We start from the raw sequence: 20,282 nt of genomic DNA on the forward strand, positions 1-20,282 counted from the left end.
CTGTACTACTCTGTAGACTTACTCTCTCCAGACTGCTGCGTTTTTTCCTTATGAAGCTTAATCTTAACAGATAGGTTCATTGATAAAGAAATAGTAACGGCGTAATGGAAATGAACCTTAACGGCGTAATGGAAATGAACCTTAACGGGTAAAAAATATGGACAAATCTGTTAAGGTTGATTTCCAATCTGTTAAGATTAACCTATCTGTTAAGATTAAAAAAAAATAGATAAAAAAATTAATGGGCAAATGTGTTAAGAGACAAAATCTGTATTTGAAGATCTACAGATTGAATATTCAATCAGTTTCTGTATTTGAAGATCTACAGATTGAATATTCAATCAGTTTCTGTATTTTAAGATTTTAATCAGTTTCAAAATCTATTTAATTAGTTTCAGTATTTGAAGATTACTTTTAATGGACAAATGTGTTAATTTATTTTGTGTTAAACCACAGATTTTGAAATCACAGATTTTACTTTTAATTCAAAATCTGTGTTAATGAAATCAATAGGGTATGTTACCACGTGGTTATGTAATCAACATTTAAAATTTGTGAGTATGCTAGTAGCAGATCCTCATCAAAATTGCCTATTTTTAATTCAACATTCAAAAATTGTGAGTATGCTAGCAGCAAATCCTCACTCATTCATTGTTATGTAATCAATAGGGTTTTTAAATATGTCCAAAATTAATTCAACATCTGCACTATCTGCACTCTATTTTATTTCTAACACAGATTTTGAAATATAATTGATCTGCACTCTATAAAGTAAATATGTTGAATTGATTTCATTGGTGTAACACAGATTTTGAAGATTACTCTATTTAATCAGAGGTTTGCCAAATGATTTTGTAACATAAGTTATTTAATCAGTCATGTGAACAGATAAGGTGTTTACTAGAATGTGATGAATTTTTTATTTATGTAGCTAAGATTTTATTTATATGGGTTTTCAGTTGCATTTTCATATGGATATGGAACCTGAGAATGATTGTGCTTGGAAGCCAAAACAGGGAATGACATTCGATTCTGAACAATGTGTGTATGATTTTTATAATACATATGGAGGAAGAATGGGGTTTAGCATAAGAAGGGATTTCTGTAGGAAGAACAAGATCAATAACCAACTTATTTGTAGACTTTTGGTTTGCAACAAGGAGGGATTTCGGAAGAGTGACAAACGAGACCCATTGTCAAAAAACCCAAGAGCTGAAACTAGGACCGGTTGTGAGGCTCGACTTTATGTCAAATTAGATGAGGGTACTGGGAAATATGTTGTCACTGATTTCAAAGAAAAACACAACCATGATCTTGTATCACCCGAGTGTGCCCACATGTTGCCGTCACAAAGAAAAATATCGACTACCCAAGCAATTGAGTTAGATTTGGCGGCACAATCTGGTCTTCGTTTAGGCCAGTCTTTTGAACTCATGGGTAGGGAAGCTGGTGGGAGGCAATGTCTTGGGTTTACAAAGTTAGATCAGAAAAATTATTTGAGAACCAAAAGACAACAAAGTTTAGCATATGGGGAAGTAGGCAATGTATTGCAATACTTTAAAGAAAAATCTTTGCAGAATCCTTCCTTCTTTTATGCTTTCCAGTTAGATAATGAAGAGCAAATAACGAATATGTTTTGGGCTGATGCACAAATGATCATGGATTATGCCCAATTTGGTGATGTTGTCACTTTTGATACTACTTACAAGTTAAACAAAGAACATAGACCCTTCGCGTCTTTTGTGGGATTCAACCATCATAGGGAAACAGTTATATTTGGTGCAGCCTTGTTGTATGATGAGACCGCCGAATCGTTTGTATGGTTGTTTCAAAATTTTCTACAGGGTATGTCAGGAAAGGCACCAAAAACGCTGTTCACTGATCAAGATGCTGCAATGGCTAAAGCCATACCCATCGTTATGCCGGACACAAGTCACCGTTTGTGTACTTGGCATTTGATGCAAAATGCATTGAAGCATGTTAATTGTTTGTTCCAAGATAAGGGGGTAAAGGGTGTACTAAATAAGTTCTTGTTTGACATTGAAGATGCAAATCAATGGAAGTTAGAGTGGGCAGAAATGCTTGATAAATATGATGCGCATGAAAACCATTGGTTAAAATTGACATTTGCGGTGAAAGAAAAATGGGGTTGGCCATATGTTAGATCAACATGGGCTGCGGGAATGAGTACCACACAACTTAGTGAATCTTTTAATGCTTTTTTGAAGGATTACATTCGTTCTGATTTTAACTTAAATGAATTCTTCATGCATTTCGAAAGGGTACTTTACGAGAAGCGATACAAGGAGTTAGAAGCAGGATATGCTTTGTGCCAAAGGTTGCCAAAGGTGAAAGCAACAATAAGAATGTTAATTCAAATGGGTAATGTTTACACAAAAAAGATATTTGAAGAATTTCAAAATGAGTACTTTCGATCAATTGAATCGGACATAGAAACAATTGAATATGGCGAGGCTAGTACCATTTACACAGTTGTTGATGTTGGTAACAAACATGCACGGAAAGTGAAGATGGAGAGGGATGGGTCATTGGGTTGTAATTGTACAAAGTTTGAAAGGGAAGGAATCTTGTGCTGTCACTCATTGAAGGTTATTAGAGACATATTGAAGATGAAAGAGGTTCCTCCACAATACATTCTAAAGAGGTGGACAAAACAAGCAAGAGCCGAAACTGTGAAGGACATTAAGGGGAATGACATTCAAGTGGATGTGAAATTCCAGCAAGCCTCGCGGTATAAGACATTGATGACCGCATTTAGAGCACTAGCAAGTAGAGCTGCTGAAACTGAAGAAACTTATGATTTTTGTGTTGCACACCTTGCTACATTAGGTGCAAATATTGAAGGCAAGTTAGGTGCTCTTTTTGGTGCTGGAAATGAAGTAAGTAATGATCATGACACCCAAAGCTTTGAAGTGGATTGCGAAGATGTGAATCATGTTGTGCAACCAAAAGGATTTAAGAAAAAACTGGCAACTAGTAAGGGCAAAAGGAGGGTAAAAGGTGGATTCGAAGTGGCGTTGATAGCGAACTCCAAAAAAAAATCCCGTGCTAACAGCTTCGCTTCGTCACAATCTATTGCAAGTCCAACAGTTGCACCTTCTCCATTATCTGTTGGAGGAGAGATCTATGTTCGTCAACATGTTCCTCCTCTTCAACCTCTTCCTCCCCGTCGTCATTTTCCTCCATCTTTGCCCATGGGTGGTAATTCTATTCCTCCGTCATTGATGAATCCCACATATCATGTAAGTATTAGTAGAATATATGTATGTTTTTTTATGGATATAATATGTGACTCAACCCGTAATTGCGAAGCGTAATATATGACATTGTTCTTTGCCAATTTGCAGGACATGTACGTAGTGCATAATTCAGTGCCAAATTTAATGCCGCAACGGTATCCTGCTGAACCAACATTCCAGTCACTACTTCAAGGTTCATATGGATATGACATTGGGTATCGATATTCTCAAGAATCAAACAGTCCAATGTGGAGTCAGGTTTGTCGTTGATGTGTTTTGAATCTGTTGCTGAAATTTGTATTTGAAGTAGCTTTTTTTTGAAATTTTTTTTTTCCAATTAAATTCTGTGTTTCTCCATTTCAGGCCATGGACAAGCACAAAGACAAGCAAACTGCAGATGAAAATGGCATGCAAAGTGAAGTGATACCATCTCAAATTGTGAAGCAAACTAATGCTGAATTGGTGCACAAATTTTGATGGTGCTCAGAAGTGATGTTGAAATTACTGTTCAAACTCCACTCCAATGTCTGTTGAAATTGTGTTAAACATGTGTGTTCAAACTACTGTTGTATGTGTGTTGAAATTCTGATTTACTTTAATGAGAATGCTTGTGTTAAAATTCTGATGGTATGTTCATGGCTTGTTGACTGCTGGGAATGGTATGCTAATGATAGAACCAAAATGTGCCATAACATGTATTGGTTCATTGATAACATTAATTGATAACAGATAATAACAGATAAGAGAGGTTCTGCTATGTTCTAGTCTGGTCTGGTCTGGTTTCATATGGTCTGGTCTGCTTCTGTTCTGAATCTGCACTCAACAATGTTGTATTGGTTTGTGATTGTGTTTTGAAATAGTAACAGATAGGTTCATTGATAACCTTAATTGATAACAGATAATAACAGATAAGAGAGGTTCTGGTCTGTTGTGGTCTGCATGTGCTGGTCTGGTCTGCATCTTCTACTCTGGTCTGGTTCTGCTCTGCTCTGGTCTGCATGTGCTACTCTGGTCTGGTCTGGTCTGCATTTGCTACTGTGGACTGGTCTGGTCTGCATCTGCTATAGTTCAACACAACCCTTGATACAATTCAAAATAGTATTACATAGCATAAATAATGGTTTTGTTACACAACAAAAAGGTATCAGATAGCAACAATACTGTTTTGGCACTAAATAATATCAGATAGCATAAATAATGGTCTGCTTTGGTCTGCTGGGAATGGACTGCTCTGGTCTGAATCTGCATCTGTTGTGGTCTGCATTTGCTACTCTGCATCTGTTGTGGTCTGCATCTGTTGTGGTCTGCATTTGCTACTCTGCATCTGTTGTGGTCTGCATCTGTTGTGGTCTGCATTTGCTACTTTGCATTTGCTACTCTGCTGGTCTGGTCTGTATCACTGTTCTGGTTCTGGTCTGCTTCTGGTCTGGTCTGGTCTGCATCATCTACAGATAATAACAGATAAGAGATAACAGATAACAGTAATGGTTCAAATGCCATACATTAATGGTTCAATGATAACAGATAATAATGATAACAGATAACAGATAATAACATTCATTGATAACAGATAACAGTAATGGTTGAAATGCCATACATGGTTGGTAACACAGCTGTCTTGGTTCCATCATTCATTGATAACAGTAATGGTTCAAATGCCATACATGGTTGGTAACAGAGCTGTCTTGGTTCCATCATTCATAACAGATAATATGGTACATTCATTGATAACAAATAACATTTCATCATTGGTTCCATCATTCATTGATAACAATAACATTCCATCATTCATTCATTCATTCATTCCAAAATATGCCATACTTCATTCAGCAGCTAATAGATAATTCATTCATTCATTCATTCATTCATTCATTCATTCGAAAATGTACCATACTTCATTCCAAAATTCATTCCATTCATTCATTCGAAAGTTGAGGCCACAAGTTGAGGAAAATAGATAATAGATAACAAGCTAACAACTTCATGTACATACAAGCCAAAATGCTACAAACTTCCAAGTTACATCATAAAGTAGAAAATCGTAGCAAATACAATGAAGTACACCATCGCTTTCATATTCCTTTCCATCCTTTGAAGCCTTCGACCATAGTTCGTTTCCATGGAATGAAGCCTCGTCCTGACATCGTTAAAGTCTTGTACTGTTATACCATCACAAGCTGTATAGTTCGTACGGATTCTGGACGTAACGTCTTCATCATCTTCATCCACGAACTTGAAGTAATTGCAATGGGGAGTGGGAGTCTTACTCTGCAATGCATGAGAATAAGTTAGTCGAAGAAGACAAATATTAATTTGACTACTAAACGAAGAAAACAGCTAGAATTACAAACTTACATATCTTGATGGGCAAACAAAGAACAAACGTCCTTCATTTCCATTCTCATTGGTTTTTACAATACGTATGGCAGCGGTTCTTCCACAATTGCACACCCTTGGTTGTAGTCTTATGTTGCTAATGTTAGAGGAAGATGCCATTTTTCAAAATCTGCATACATGACAAATATTTGAACCATGGTAGTTCCATAGAGGAAAAGGTGAAATCTGACTAAAGAGAACACCTGTGGAAGATGAAAATATTTGAACCATGGTAGTTCCTAGCAGTTTCAGGGATATACCCTTTCATTTTCATTAATATTCTTCTACTTGGTTTGGTTTGGTTTGGTTTGGTTTGGTTTAGCTGTGGCTAATTGCCTAAAGAGAACACCTGTGGAAGAAGGTGAAATCTGACAAAGGGTGTGACAAAAAACCCACATGTAGCTCCTCTCCACACCCATTTATTCATATCATATTATTCATTCATGCCCAGTTGGACATAAGTCATTTCATTTCGCAGTTTTTTTAATTTGTACTTAAATGAATGACGGAATCAGATACAATCTTCTTAACATGTAAGTGTTATAAAAATATATAATTCACTTAGCGTGGTAAGATTGTGTTCCATTCTAAATTCATCTCATAAAATAAAATAAAATTATATCAAATTCCGTAATCCGTTTCCATATTTCTCAACTATTTCTTTCATTTCATTTCATTCATAATTGCCATCTCTCTCCTGTGTGTGTATGGAAGAGAGAGAGAGACACTCAGAGAGAGGACCCCTGAGGCGGCCTTTAAGCACCCATAACTTTCTCACATTCCATCCATCCATACTGTTATTTTACTATTAAGCACCCATAACTTTCATTCATAATTGTGATTCACTATTTGCAAAATATCTATATTTCTATGAATAAATGAGTATTTACTTGTGATTACTTGAACACGAGAGTCTAGGGGTGGGATGCAACAAGTTGAGCTTCCTATCTACTTGCATAGCACTTCAAACCAAGAGGAATTCTTTATCTACTTGCTTAATATATTCCTTCACCCACTTGATAGGTAACTGAATATTACTTTCCTCCTATCTAACTGAATATTGCTACAATGTATGATTTTAAGTAATGGTTGCTAAACCAAAATGTGCCATACTTAGATAATTACTTCAACTATCATATTGCCATAATCAGATAATTAGTTCAACTATCATTTCATACACAGAACAAACTAATTAACACTGAAAGCAAATACTCATGCTGAATTAGTTGCCATAACATTTCATACACAGAACAAACTCATTAACACTGAAAGCAAATTCAAAGCCCAAATGAACACTGATTTTTATTATTCATGTCAATGTTTCACAGATTTGAAATCAAAGCCCTCATTTCTCAATCCCAAATCAAAGCCCTATTCAGAGATTTGAAATCAAAGCCCTAATTTCTCAATCCCAAATCAAAGCCCTATTCAGATTCAGAGATTTGAAATCAAAGCCCTAATTTCTCAATCCCAAATCAAAGCCCTATTTTCTGTTCGAATCCCTATTCGAATCAAAGCCAAATCAAACCAGTTTTTTCTGTTCGAATCTGACATCGAAGCCCCTAATTTTCAAATTTAAAACATATTTTCTCAATCTCAATCACACAATCCTAACATCTTCAGTTCAGAGTTTCGAATACTAACCGGCTTCCTCTATGGTCTCAGAACTCAGTTCCTGGAAGTGGGTCGCCGGTGCCGCCGTCTGGGGGGGACTGGTCGCCGGTGAGAGTAGATTCAGTGGAGGGGGACGAGTGAGTGGGAGGAGTGCAAGGCGGAGTGAAACTGAGGAGTGAGAGTGATTCTCATACTATAGCGACGGGCGGGAACGAATAGAATAGAAATCTGAATTTTTTTTTTTTTTTTTTTAATCTCAGCCGTTGGATGTGCAACGGCTGATCTCAGCCGTTGCAAGGACGCATGCTCGTAACTCTCTGCAAGGAGAGGATCTGAACTCCATCTTCAAAACACAATTTAACACTCTATTTAAAAATTATAACCAAACAAATTTTCTACACTCAAATTATAATTTCACAACTCACAAACTCAAAATACAACTCATAATCTCAAATCACATTTATAAAACTCTATCAAACGCGACCTAATGCTTCTACAAAACTGCTATACAAATTAATATTAAAATTTATAAATTGGTTATTAATTAAGGTGTGGTACAATAAGAAAACTAAAAGTCAAAACAGATATGCTTCAATAAAGTAATAGATGTTACGTCACTAGATAAAAAAAAGATTTATAAAAATTATTAATTCATAAGTTGTCCCCCCCAATTACTTTAAACCAAAATATTAGGTGATAATCGGAGATCACTAAGATTTTTCTTTGTAGTGTTATTTACACTTTATTTCTTATAAATATATTTTATTTCTTGTGTATTATTTTAAAATTTTATACAAGATACAATTTCTGATATGTATTTAATAATAAAATTTAATAAAGAAAGGGAGTGTCCATTCTAGGTTTTTTTTTTTTTTTTTTTTTTTTTTTTGTATCACCCAATTTATGATTTATATAAGGCTTATTTTGATAATATTATTAGTTCATTTGATATATATATATATATATAAATTATTTAATACATTTGTACTATCTACGCTATTATATTAAGTGAAAGTTGAATTTGGTATTCAAATCTTTTATTGCTTCTCTTTATGTTATGGATCTTTCATTTTTTCTATTTAAAATGAAAAAATAAATAAATGAGAGTAGTGAAACTCTGAAACCTTTGACTTTACGGTTAAGAAAAAAAATGGTTACCATGTCAGTGATACATAATATATAATAAATATTTTATTTTATTTTTATTTATTTAAATTATACACTCGTGTGCCAACCGCTAGTATAAATAATCATAATAAATTAATCAGATTACCTTATAAATAGCATAATTCCATCATATTTCTCTTCAAATTAATAAATGACAAGTCCAATTTTACAAACGAATAATCATTTTTTTAAATGAATATTATAAAAATATATAAATTATTATTTCTTTTTAATAAAAAATCAACAGTGATAAAAATTTTAAGGGGTAATTATGAATATAAAAAAAAAAAAACTTCAGATTTACACTCTTGTAACAAAATAAATCTATAATTTTTAATTTTATCAATTTAAATCTTAATATTTTTATTTATTTTCAATCTAAACTATTTAACTATTTCTATTAAGTAAAATAGACAAAAAATATGTATTTTTGTCAATAAATTCAATATAAGTGTACATAAAATCTCTTTGTATTGACTAATTGAGACAGAGATGTGTTATCTTTTGAAAAATGAATATATGGATATTGATGATCAAAATGAGGATAGATTTTGAAAATTGATGATGAAAAAAAGGACATTTTAGTCATTTAATTTAAAAGAAAAATCATATTTTCATGTCCATTCACATATTAGGCGCATGTCATGTATAATTTGTTAGAATAGATAAAAAAAATTAACTATATACATCACATCATTAACTATACAAAAATTATATAATAATATTCAAACGTCAAAAAAATAATCCACGCATGACTCAAACTGAAAGATAAAAAAGTGAAGTTCGTCCTTTAAAATAAAATAAAGTAAAATAAAATAAAATAAAATAAAGGGATGGAATTATTAAAGTGAGCCGCGTCACCACTTTCTTGCCCACTAGTCCCAAACTGCACCATCCCGTCATTTGTCCCAAATTTTAAATAAAATAAAGGGTTGGAATTATTAAAGTGAGCCTGGTGTCACCACTTTCTTGCCCACTAGTCCCAAACTGCACCATCCCCGTCTTTTGTCCCAAATGCACAGAAGCTTTTATGTTATGTTAGTGCCATGGAGTTAAGCCTGGTGTCACCACTTTCTTGCTCACTGTTGTTGTTGTTGTTGTTGTTGAGTCCTAAGTCAGTACGATAATAATGTCGGCGGCTGTTCGCGACGGCGGTAGTGGAAGTGTTGGTATCTCCGACATCGGTTCAACCAGAAGCTTCGGCGAGATTTCGGAGGATGACACACTTAAACTAACCGTTAATCTTGTGTCCGCCGCCAGGTGTACTCTTCGGTTTCTCAGAATCGTGGACGAGTCTCATTGGCTCCACACTAGACCCACTACTCTCGAATCTGTACGAAGGTCATAACACTTTTTTTTTTTTTTGGTGTGTGGGGGTCAAATAAGGTCTTATTGTAAGTAATCTGATCAGAGGGTAGTTAATGTCGAACTGAGTTTGATGATTTTGTGATTGATTGGTTTTATTCAGGTATGATGAGCTTTGGATGCCCTTGATTTCTGATCTTACGGTTGGATCAACATCAACTCATCATCCCCCAATGATTCTTCCTCCTATTGATATTCAATGGGTCTGGTTTTGTCACACCTTCAATCCGGTAAGCTATTATTTGATATGTTCTAATTTGAACTCTGTTCGGTTGCCCAGAAAAGTTCACAATTTGGGCTATTAACTTTTGGGATTTTGTTTGCTTTTCCTCTGTTTTCTGAGCACCCAGACACAATGTAATCCAATATAACAGCCCATTTTCAGGTTTTTTACAGGCAATACTGTGATTCAAGGTTCTCAAAAATCATAGCAAAACCGGCTATTTTCGACGAAGAGAATGAAGAGTATGCATTGAATAGATGCAGAGATATTTGGATCCGTAGATACCCATCTGAGCCATTTGAAAATGAATTGGATTCTGATGATAATTCAGCCCTCTGTGTTACAAATGAAGATATTTTAACCCAAGTATTAAAGCTGAGAAATTTATATGCCAAATTAGCAGAGCCATACATGTCTGAGACTGTGTATTTAATAGCAGCCAAACAGAGATACAAAAGCTATCTATCTATGATGCTGAGATTTGCAGATCATGGGTGTGCTCGATTAGTGCCTGCCTCAGATATTCTTCTAATGTGGCTTACCCATCAGGTGGGTGTGTTTTCAAATTTATCATTAAGTATTGTTTTTCACATAGTTACATAGATCTGATATGAATTTAATTGACTTTACGGATGAAATAGTAATAATTCAATTTTTAGATAAATTTTTAACAATTTCATCGAACTTAAGTGAAAAAAATGGTTGTTGGGTTGTTGAAAATTTGGTGAAAGATTTGATTCATACTTGATTTGATGAAAGGACTGGATCTCGTTTTTCATCAAATTTAAATTTGATGAAGGATTTGGTTAAGTATTGGGGAAGCTCTTAATTGTTGTGATGAATCTCTCGTTTATTTTAATTTAATTTTGTTTGTTTTTGTATGAACCAGAGCTATCCCACGGTTTATGCCGCTGATGTGACGCAGATGGAGGGGGATATGGGGAAGGTGGCGGCGGTGTGGGAAGTGGTGAAGGAAGAAGAGGTGGAAGAGACCAAGAAGCTTTGGGAGAGAGTGTTTGATCGACCTTATGAGAAAGCTGGCAGCGCAGCCAATTTAGGGGCTGCTGCTAAGGTCAAGTCGCCGGTTTACTGGGATGTCACAGATGAGGATGTCAACACAAAATACGAGTCCATGCTACCCAGGTTCTTGCTGGAGGTAGGTTGGCTTTTGGCAGTTTTCAGCAGTTTCAACATTTATGTTTTTGTTTTCAAAATTGGTGGTTTAGGAAGCCACTAAGTAAATATACTTATTTGCTTATTTGCTATAACTTGTCATAACACCTCTCTATTTTTTTTGCACATCTTTTCGTACAAAGTCAAAAATTCACTAAATAAGCAAACCCTAAAAAATAAGTCACTAAATGGCAATTATTTACCTAACACATGCATGTAGTGTGTAATTTTGAATGATTTATATTTTTGGCCTTTTCTTTTATGTGCCTATTAGTTGGTTCTTTAAATATCATCCTGCATTGGAAGCACTTGGACTCTTAGATGTGGTAAAAACAATCTAGGCCACTAACTCACTTTTAATCCTTCTTGTAAAATAAAATTGAAAAAAATTAAATAAAATAAAAACAAACACCATGCTAGCCTGTAATATCGAATAAAACCTCCATGAAAATCTCTTAGACAAATACTGAGATGGGGTTAAACTTCTACATGAAATTTAGTTCAAGTGTTTTTTGTTTCATAATTCTGAACTATATTAGCACAAAAAAGAGATCGAGATCTGTCACATCAATTATTATCTCAGGAGTTTGTTTGATCCACCAGGCTTGTTGCTTGTTGGGTTGAGTTGCATCTCATAACCCCATGGTCAAGCTTTTAAAGCTTGGTAGAATAAATGAGTTAATTTGAACTGAGGATTCCAACCATTCTGGCTGTGTCAAATTTCTTGGATGTGATATATTAAGAAAAATGCCTCTGTAATGTTAGAAATTTGTCAGTTCAATCTAAATTTGTTGTACAACCCTTCCAAATGATGTGGCTGTTGTAGTACAATGTTTTGTGTGGAAATCAAGTTCAAATTACAAGATTTTGGTTATCTACACATTTGCTGAGTTAGCCTCTTGAAATTAATCCTTCATGGGTACCGGTATGGCCTTACACTGGTCCAACCTATCTTCCACTTTTCAAAGCGTGCCATTACTTTGCTAGGTCTTAGTTTAAGAACTTAAAAATGTCAAAGGCAAGATGTCAATTTGCAGATTAAGTTTTAGAAGCCCTATGATGCATCTAATTGTTATCGTCAAAAGTCTTCAAATATTCCAAAATTCCAATGCCAATAACAATTGCATAGTGATTGTGTTAAGGTGAGAAAGCTAGGACATTTTCTGCAACATTGTTTTATTTATTTATTTTTCCTTTCAAAATCATGACCCTTATGGATTGAGATTTTATAAAAATTTTGGGAGGACAACCTAGGGCTTAGTTCATCATATTTCTACGAAGTCAACTGCACAATTAGACCTCAACATGATTTAGTTGTGTTCTCTTTTTGGTTATTCATACATTTTCACAATAAACTGCCCAATACTAATTTTTGTTAACCATTAAAAATAACATTTAACTTGGCCCTAAAAGGGTCTGGTGTGAGATTGGCTTGATTTTGCCCACAATCATACAAAAGTGAGTAGATGAGTATGGTTCTCCATGGTCAAGGTGGAGACTGCGAAATATTCGTAAATATACATTTTCTCCTTTATTTGGTCCAATGGTGTTTCATGTTTTAATCTTCTCTCTGTTTGTTTAGTTTTGTAAAATTCCTAATTTGCATGCTTGAATCAATTAATTTTTAACACATTAAATATGTTTAGGCTCTGGATTGATAAACTGAACTTTGATGTGGGGTTCAGTGGCTGAGCAAGACTGAAAATAGAAAACACTTCAATAATATTCTATGTGGTAAGTAAAAGGACATCAGAGATTGAGTTGTGAATTTTCTTTATTTGATTTTCCTTTTATTTGTTAGGGGAGCTAATAGCTTATCTGGTAGCTTCATCTTTGTTAGATAATTCACCTAGTAATGAATGATGTGTTTCATGCTAAAAGCTTTTTATCCACTTTGAGATTACATCCATAATTACAGGTCAAACAAAATTATGAATTAATGCAATCTTTTGGTTGCATGGTACCTTGTTCTTTCCTTAACCGTGTTGTCATGGGCTCACCCTTACTATCTTGCCGACCAAATAAATATTTTATGTATGATATAAGTGCATAAGTTATCCTATTCATAAATTTGAACTTACTAGATTTTATTTTATGTTATACTTATACCCACTGCACATGATTGAACTAATTTCATTCTGTGTGAAACTGTAATAGGGAAGCCATAACATTGACACCATGTTGTTTTACTAGACAGGTTTGTGTATTTGTAAAGGTTGACTCAAAGGTGAAGGCATTGCAAGGGAATAAATCACATGAATTTCTGCGTCTCCGAATGGTTAGATGTCATAGGGAGCTTAAGATTGATAAACAAATATCTAGCTTCCCCTTTGACTCGTGGCAAAAAGCTTGGCATCTTTACTGTGAATTTGGAACCAAGGGACTTGTGCTTGAGCTTCGTGACCGTGGTGGTGGCTGTTTCAAAGGAAGTACATTGCAAGACACCGTGACATTTCTATGGAATGACTTACTGCGAGTAACCTCTCTTACTCTAGGAAGAGAAGTTGATGATCAAAGAGTGAGAGTTGTCTCTTCGATGACTCCTCCAGTTCAAGCATCGTACTTGCTGAAATGTGTGCCTGATCGTGTCACTGATGATTCAGGAGCCATGATATCAGATGTGATTCTGAGAATGAACCAATATCGTCCTCAAGAAGGTCGGTGGTTGTCTCGCACTGTTCTGGATCATGCTGGGAGAGAGTGTTTCGTTGTTCGAATGAGGTAAATTCTTTTGTCATTCCTCTTTCTTCATTGAACAATTATATTCTCTAAAATTTTTGTGTATTATAGAGTGGGCGAAGGGTTTTGGAGGAGGGGCGGTGAAACTCCATCAGCTGTGAAATGGGAGGACAGGATTATAGAGATTCGTGAAGGTTCTTGGTCTTATGTTGTTGGTTCCATTGGTCGAGCTCCTGGTATGTATCTATCCATTTTCTGTTCTTTTTTTTTTCTTTTTTTGGTAAAATTATGTGCAAGGTCTCATCTTTACCTGGTGTGTGGAGTGTGGACTAGGCAGAGGTAATAAGTTTAGAACACGCAAGTGCAAGAATCTCTGAACAATCTCAATATGAAGGAAATCCATACCTCAATTGTTTGGTTGCTGAGAAATACGAGAAAATGGGATGAGAAACAGTGTTGGCATTATATGTTTTCATGTTTTCTTACTTTGTAAAAGAGGTAAAGGGCAAACAAAATCACTCAAAACTATCTACTAAATAAATGAAGCACCGACACTTCAAAACAAGTGCCATATCTGTATCGGACACACGGACACTTCGGGAACACGTGGATACTTTGGGAACACGTATGGGACATACCACATGGCATGTCTCCATATTTAATTAATTTATTTTCAGGGGACATGCCGGGGATGCAATAGGGACATGCCAAATCGTCTTTTCCCTTATTTTATTTAGTACTTTTAATGAATGTTAAATGTTTATTATTTTTTTTCTTAGATTTAAATACTTAATAGATTATTCATAAAAAAAAGATTAAACTATAAGTGTTAATTTAAAAGTGCTTTTTATATATGTATATATATATATATATATATAAAATTAGAGTTAATTTTTGTTAATATTGATTGTTTGTGGATGTAATATTAAACATATTTTATTGCTGTGTCCCTGCCGTATCCATATACACATTTTTTTGAAATCACCGTACCCCGTGTCCACATCCTTGTCCATGCCGCATCCGTGTCCGTGCTTCTTATGCACAACTGAGTGAAAGTGCTCCTTCTCTTTATTAATATTATTTAATACAAAAGGGGTCTTTTTAGTAGGAAATATGTTTCAAGAATCTATGAATCCTTATATGGTTGGTGTAGGACTTTTTTTTTTCTTTGTTTTCTTATCTTCATCAGCATGGAATTAGATTTCTCAAGGCTTGTTTTTCTAATGGTTGTATTGGTGATCTAGTGCAGTGAAAGTGGTAGGAACAGCAACACCAAAAGAACCATCAGAACAATTGAAAGCTTCATGGAAATTTTCAACAGGCGATGAACTGATGATATGGTGGGAATCATCAACCTCAAAATCGGGGCTGAGTTTTCACCTGAAAAGCGTAACACCTCCTGATACGATGGTAAAGTGCAGTTTTTCTTTCTTACCTCTAAGGCTCCATTTGATAAGAAAGAAAAATGGTGGAATGTGAAAGAAAAGAAATGGAAATGTAGATATATTTTCTTGCAAACATTTGATTCTTGAACATTTTTATACACCTTTCAAGAAAAATATAAAGAAATTTGAAAATTTAATTATAGGTCATCCATTGCATTGACAAAATTAAATTTTCTTGTCTTTTTTGCTAGAAATTAAAAATTTTCTTGTGTTTTTTGCTAGAAATTAAAATTTTAGTTACTATGCTAATATGGGTTGTGTAGGGAAATCAATTTTCTTGTCTATCCCTCATTTTCCTTCAGTTTTAGTCTGAGGAAAGATTTTATGTTCTTTTTCAATTATAATCAACAGAAACCAATCAAACATTGCAGGTAAAGTTGTTAATAGGGCGGAAAATGCAGTATCAAAGGAGGAACATCAGTTTGAAGCATGAAGAAAATGAAGAAAACGCAAACGATGAACAAGAAAATGAGCCAGAAGAAGATGGGTTTGTGACATTGGTTCGGTTCTCAGAGGAGAACCCAATTGGAAAAGCAACAGCGCTTCTAAACTGGAAGCTACTGGTTGTAGAATTTTTGCCTGAAGAAGATGCAGTTTTGATGCTTCTATTATGTGTTTCTATTCTCAGAAGTGTGTCGGAGATGCGAAAGGAAGATGTGGGAAAGTTGTCGGTTAGGCAGAGATTGAAGGAAGCAAAGCTTGGAGCTAGAGATTGGGGTTCTGTTACACTTCATCCCTTTTTGAGCTCTCCATCCGTTTCTTCGCCTCATCTTCAACCTTGGTATTGGAATGCTAAGGCCGTGATGGCATCTGATGATGTCACCAGACAACCGGCTTTGAATTATTCCCCGGCTGAAGGTGGTGATAGGTTGTTCAAGCGAGGAATTATTGATTGAGAGCTAGTGTTTTTGCACTAATCACTTCATACAAATAAAGGTCAGGAAATTATGTATACTAATAGTAATGTAGAATGAGAGGATGGGCAAAAGAAATTAAACACAGTCTTTGATTCCGGTATTGTTGTAAGGTCTTGTGTTTTAGAAAGATCTTGAAAAACATAGTCATTACACTAGTCTGTATGATGCAGGTTGGGAAATAAAAGGGTTATATATGTAGTAAAAGTTGTGTGCACCTACATGAGTGTGCTTGAGATCTGTCCTTGCAGATCGGCAATTACAAAAGCTGTTTTGACTTTGATTGTTACTAAAGAAGGGAATTTAAAAATAAGAAAAGTTATGATAAAAGCATTAATAGCAAGTATCCTGTACACTTTATTTATGACAGTTTATTTTATAAATATATGTATAGAACAAATGATTAACTGACATCATATTACAGTAGAAATGTCTGCAAATAAATGTCTGTAAATAACTAGTTGAGATACGTGTGAGCTGATCTGCATATTAAGTTATAAAATAAAATAAAAAAAAAAAAGATTGCAAAGGACTAATAGGCATAATGGAAGGGACGAGAGAAATAGATTAAGGTCAAGTTTGGGAAGACTAAATAAGTGTACTTTTTGACTTTTTATGAAATATGGGTTGGATTTGGGTTGGGTTTGAAGTGATGTGTTAGAGAGGTAATGTGACTTAAATAAGATGATGTGATTTAAATAGGATAGTGACTTTTTGACTTTTTAAATTTTTTGGAGGATGCCAAACTTGGCCTAAATTGCATTGACAGTTTTCAAATAATATAAAAATTAATCATTAATGAATGCAATAAAACTGGGCTTATAACCCAATTGGGACAATGATCTCAGTCAGGGCAAACTGTCATCTGCAGCCAAGCAAAGACCCAGTTACATACTATACAAGTCACTAACATAGGATTGTATATCCTATATTTAGCGGTGTAAAAATGGCCCGACACCTGTGGGCAGTCCGAAATCTGTCAGCGGCCTGAGGTGGGCCAGGCCCGTTTTGGTCTGGTTAGGTCCGGGCCTGAGCTTAGCCCAGGACTTTGGGCTTGGGCCTAGGCCTTACACTTGAAGCCCTGCCAGGCTGGTTGGCCCAACACAAATTTTTTTTGGCCTTGGTGGCAGCCCGACCCTCCTTTTTCCAACGGTCAAATTTTAAAAAATAAAAGTAAAAAAAATAAATAAAAAGCAAGTTGCAACCAACAGTTAAATAATTTAAAAAATAAAGAAAATAAAGAAAATAAAGGCTTGATCTTGTATACTATATATATATATTGGGCCGGTCATATCCCTGAACGGAGGTAGTTGCTTGCCCGGCTTGCTAGTGCCACCCTACCTAGGGATGGCAATTTAAACCCGGCCCGACAGGGACCCGATCCTCCGACCCCGATTAGAACGGGTTTTCCTTGAAAATTATCCCCATAGGACCGGGGATAGTATTAAAAATTTAATCCCCAATAATTTTCGGGCCGGGGACGGTGATAGCTTTCCCAGACTCGGCCCTGGCCCGACTCTGCCTCGAACAGACCCGAACGTCCCATATATATTATATTTATAATATATGTTTAGGCTGCTTTATGATATATTATATATATACATATGTTTAGGTACTTAGGTTCTCAAGGACTTGGTCAAAAAGCATTCTCAACTCTCTCACTCTCTCATTCACTCTCTCTTTCTTTTTTCTCCCTTCACTCTCTATTAGAGAGATGAATGAACACTTTCCAGATTTAAGCCACGGAGAAGTCTAGAGATAGATCGGCGACGGAGAGCTCCTTCCAAATCTGAGCCGCGATGAACATTTCTGAGCACCACCGGCAACCATTGATCGCACCACCGTCACTGACACCACCATCACTCTCTCTCTCTCTCTCTCTCTCTTACACACAAACACACACACCTCCGTTTGCTGCCTTGTCTCCAGATCTACCGCCACTAGTCGCCCTTTAGCCCTCTCTCACTGTTCTTCCGATTTGAGATATATATAGATATAGATATAGATATACATTTTTTGTTGTTGATATTGATGATGATGATCATTGATGATGATTTTGTAGGCTATAGTTGCTGATGTTAATGATGATGAGAGCTACTGTTTTTCCATTTTTTTTTATTTTTTTTTGGCTGAGGATTTTCGGGGTCGGGGAAACCAATCCCCGTTAGGGGGCGGGGGCGGGGGCGGGGAGGGTGATAGGTTCCGCGTCGGGGATCGGGGCCAGGGCCGGGGGAATTTTCACCATCAGGGATTGGGGACGGGGAGTGTGATCCCGAGCCCTACCTCGCCCCGTTGCCATTCCTAGCCCTACCCACCCTTGCCCCTTTGCCCTATTGCGTTCTCATGCACATGCAGCATCACTCACAAACTGCAATGAATGAAAAAAAAAAAAAAATTAAATGTCTGCAAGTCTATAGACTAAAAAAAATTAATAATAAAAATAATTTAACGGTCATATTACCATTTAACACAACGGTCATTTTTTTATTTTTATTTTTAAATTTACTTCAATCTTCCAAACTTCTATAAATATTCTCTCATTTTCAAAATAAATCTCACAAATAGTTCTCTCACTTAAACTCTCAATCTCTCTTAACTCTCAATTAATTGTGAAGTGTCATCCCTAAGTGGCAATTGCAATTGTGTAACAAGAAACTTTTATCAGAAGAAACTAATTTTTCTATCGCATTCGTTAGTCAGTAACATTAATTAGTTTTATTAAATTTATTAGCTACTCATTTTTTTCATTAATTATATATGAACATAAATTAATTATTATTTTTTTACTCATTATTGTTACTCATTATTTACTCATTCGTTAGTTTTTATATATTATTTTACTTACATTACTATGGATTACCGTAGCAGGTTTTCACCCAAAATGGTTGAGGCACTGATGATATTCAGAAATCATATGGATGCGCTTACGTGAAGACAAAATTATGGTGAAAGTGAGAGAATTCAACATGGTTTGGATGATCACAACAATAGATGGGACCCTCATTTGCGAATCTTCTGGCATGTCACTCGTAGAATACTTCAAATACTCCATCGTTTTACAATACATAATACCCCTTTTAATATTCGAATTTTCAATTCGATACTTCATGTCACGACCCAAACCCGGCCCTATGGGTTTAGTACCGTAACCGGCCAGTAATCCGAGATTACCGAAGGCCTGCAGAACAGTAATACAGTAAAACAGAGTACAGGGCCTGGCGGAAGCCAATACAGTAAATAAATAGTGTCCATTGAGCTGTGACAGTCTGTATGCAAAAAGGCTTTTCACACATTTATACATAAACAGTACAGAACAGTATACACAATATTCACATCCATTCAACTAGGGACTCAACCCTACAGAACAGTACAGAAACATTCCGTCTGTACAAAACAGTACGGTCTATACAAAACAGTAAAACAGTACAGAAGGGGGAAAAACAGACAAAACACCCCCAAGCCATAGCATGGCAACTCGGAACCTCACAGTGAGGCACAAAGGCTGGCTTGACAAAACTGGAGTAACCCTGACGCCTCTAGCTGCGGTCTGGTGCCTGAACACCTACATATATATATGAGCAGTGAGCTAAAGCCCAGTGAATAACATAAAGCGTAAAGGGGTTTAGAATGAATGTCCTTACAGTAATGAAAACAGTTCATTTCAATCAGTAATTCAGTTGCTCAGTACAGTAAACAGTCATATGTGGTACATCCATTAGCATAACAGTAACAGTAGGTCTTAAAAGACCGAACAGTAATGATGGCCATCAGTCAGTAAACAGTAGTGGTTCCACAAGGAAACCGACAGAGATCTCTGTGACAGTAACAGTAACAGTAAACCGTAGATACTAAGGATGCCACAGTACAGTTCAGAAATAAAGGACATACATTCATTCAGTAAATAATACCAGTTCAGTAAACAGTTCAGTTCAGTATTCAGAAGATAATCAGTTGAACATATCTTTACACAATTGTTACTCACAGAGTTCTGGGCTACAGTATGCTAGAGCGTGTCTCCCCAGTTGCCAACCCTACACAGTTCACAGGTTGAACACACACTAAGCTA

At 35.6% G+C, this 20,282-nt stretch overlaps 2 protein-coding genes and 1 long non-coding RNA gene across 3 annotated transcripts; 2 read left to right on the forward strand and 1 right to left on the reverse strand.

Moving 5' to 3' along the window:
- Positions 1-1,858: 1,858 nt before the first annotated feature.
- On the forward strand, positions 1,859-3,871 carry LOC114320120 (protein FAR1-RELATED SEQUENCE 5). The gene is made up of 3 exons (XM_028267230.2): positions 1,859-3,263; positions 3,369-3,518; positions 3,624-3,871. The coding sequence occupies exons 1-3, from the start codon at positions 1,896-1,898 to the stop codon at positions 3,735-3,737; spliced, it is 1,632 nt and encodes a 543-aa protein (XP_028123031.2). The 5' UTR covers positions 1,859-1,895; the 3' UTR covers positions 3,738-3,871.
- Positions 3,872-5,154: 1,283 nt separating this feature from the next.
- On the reverse strand, positions 5,155-6,123 carry LOC145819601 (uncharacterized). The gene is made up of 2 exons (XR_014360348.1): positions 5,616-6,123; positions 5,155-5,528 (listed from the first exon to the last, which is right to left on the reverse strand). It is a non-coding gene; the product is annotated as an uncharacterized LOC145819601 (long non-coding RNA).
- Positions 6,124-9,266: 3,143 nt separating this feature from the next.
- LOC114287518 (enolase (DUF1399)) lies at positions 9,267-16,423 on the forward strand. Its single transcript, XM_028230897.2, has 8 exons — positions 9,267-9,758; positions 9,886-10,012; positions 10,168-10,554; positions 10,895-11,161; positions 13,376-13,899; positions 13,969-14,093; positions 15,107-15,267; positions 15,674-16,423. Exons 1-8 carry the CDS (start codon positions 9,547-9,549, stop codon positions 16,196-16,198), a joined length of 2,328 nt encoding a protein of 775 aa, XP_028086698.2. The 5' UTR covers positions 9,267-9,546; the 3' UTR covers positions 16,199-16,423.
- Positions 16,424-20,282: the final 3,859 nt, after the last annotated feature.

Source organism: Camellia sinensis, chromosome 2 (assembly GCF_055761805.1).
Source record: "Camellia sinensis isolate YWXY chromosome 2, ASM5576180v1, whole genome shotgun sequence".
NCBI classification, from domain to species: domain Eukaryota; kingdom Viridiplantae; phylum Streptophyta; class Magnoliopsida; order Ericales; family Theaceae; genus Camellia; species Camellia sinensis.

Bases quoted from the DNA above. Each gene is read 5' to 3' on its own strand.
- LOC114320120 (XM_028267230.2), top strand. From the start codon at position 1,896: ATGGCTAAAGCCATACCCATCGTTATGCCGGACACAAGTCACCGTTTG. The intron at 3,264-3,368 runs GTAAGTATTAGT...GCCAATTTGCAG, and splicing joins TGATGAATCCCACATATCAT to GACATGTACGTAGTGCATAA. The intron at 3,519-3,623 runs GTTTGTCGTTGA...TCTCCATTTCAG, and splicing joins ACAGTCCAATGTGGAGTCAG to GCCATGGACAAGCACAAAGA.
- LOC114287518 (XM_028230897.2), top strand. From the start codon at position 9,547: ATGTCGGCGGCTGTTCGCGACGGCGGTAGTGGAAGTGTTGGTATCTCC. The intron at 13,900-13,968 runs GTAAATTCTTTT...TGTGTATTATAG, and splicing joins TGTTTCGTTGTTCGAATGAG to AGTGGGCGAAGGGTTTTGGA. The intron at 14,094-15,106 runs GTATGTATCTAT...GATCTAGTGCAG, and splicing joins TTCCATTGGTCGAGCTCCTG to TGAAAGTGGTAGGAACAGCA.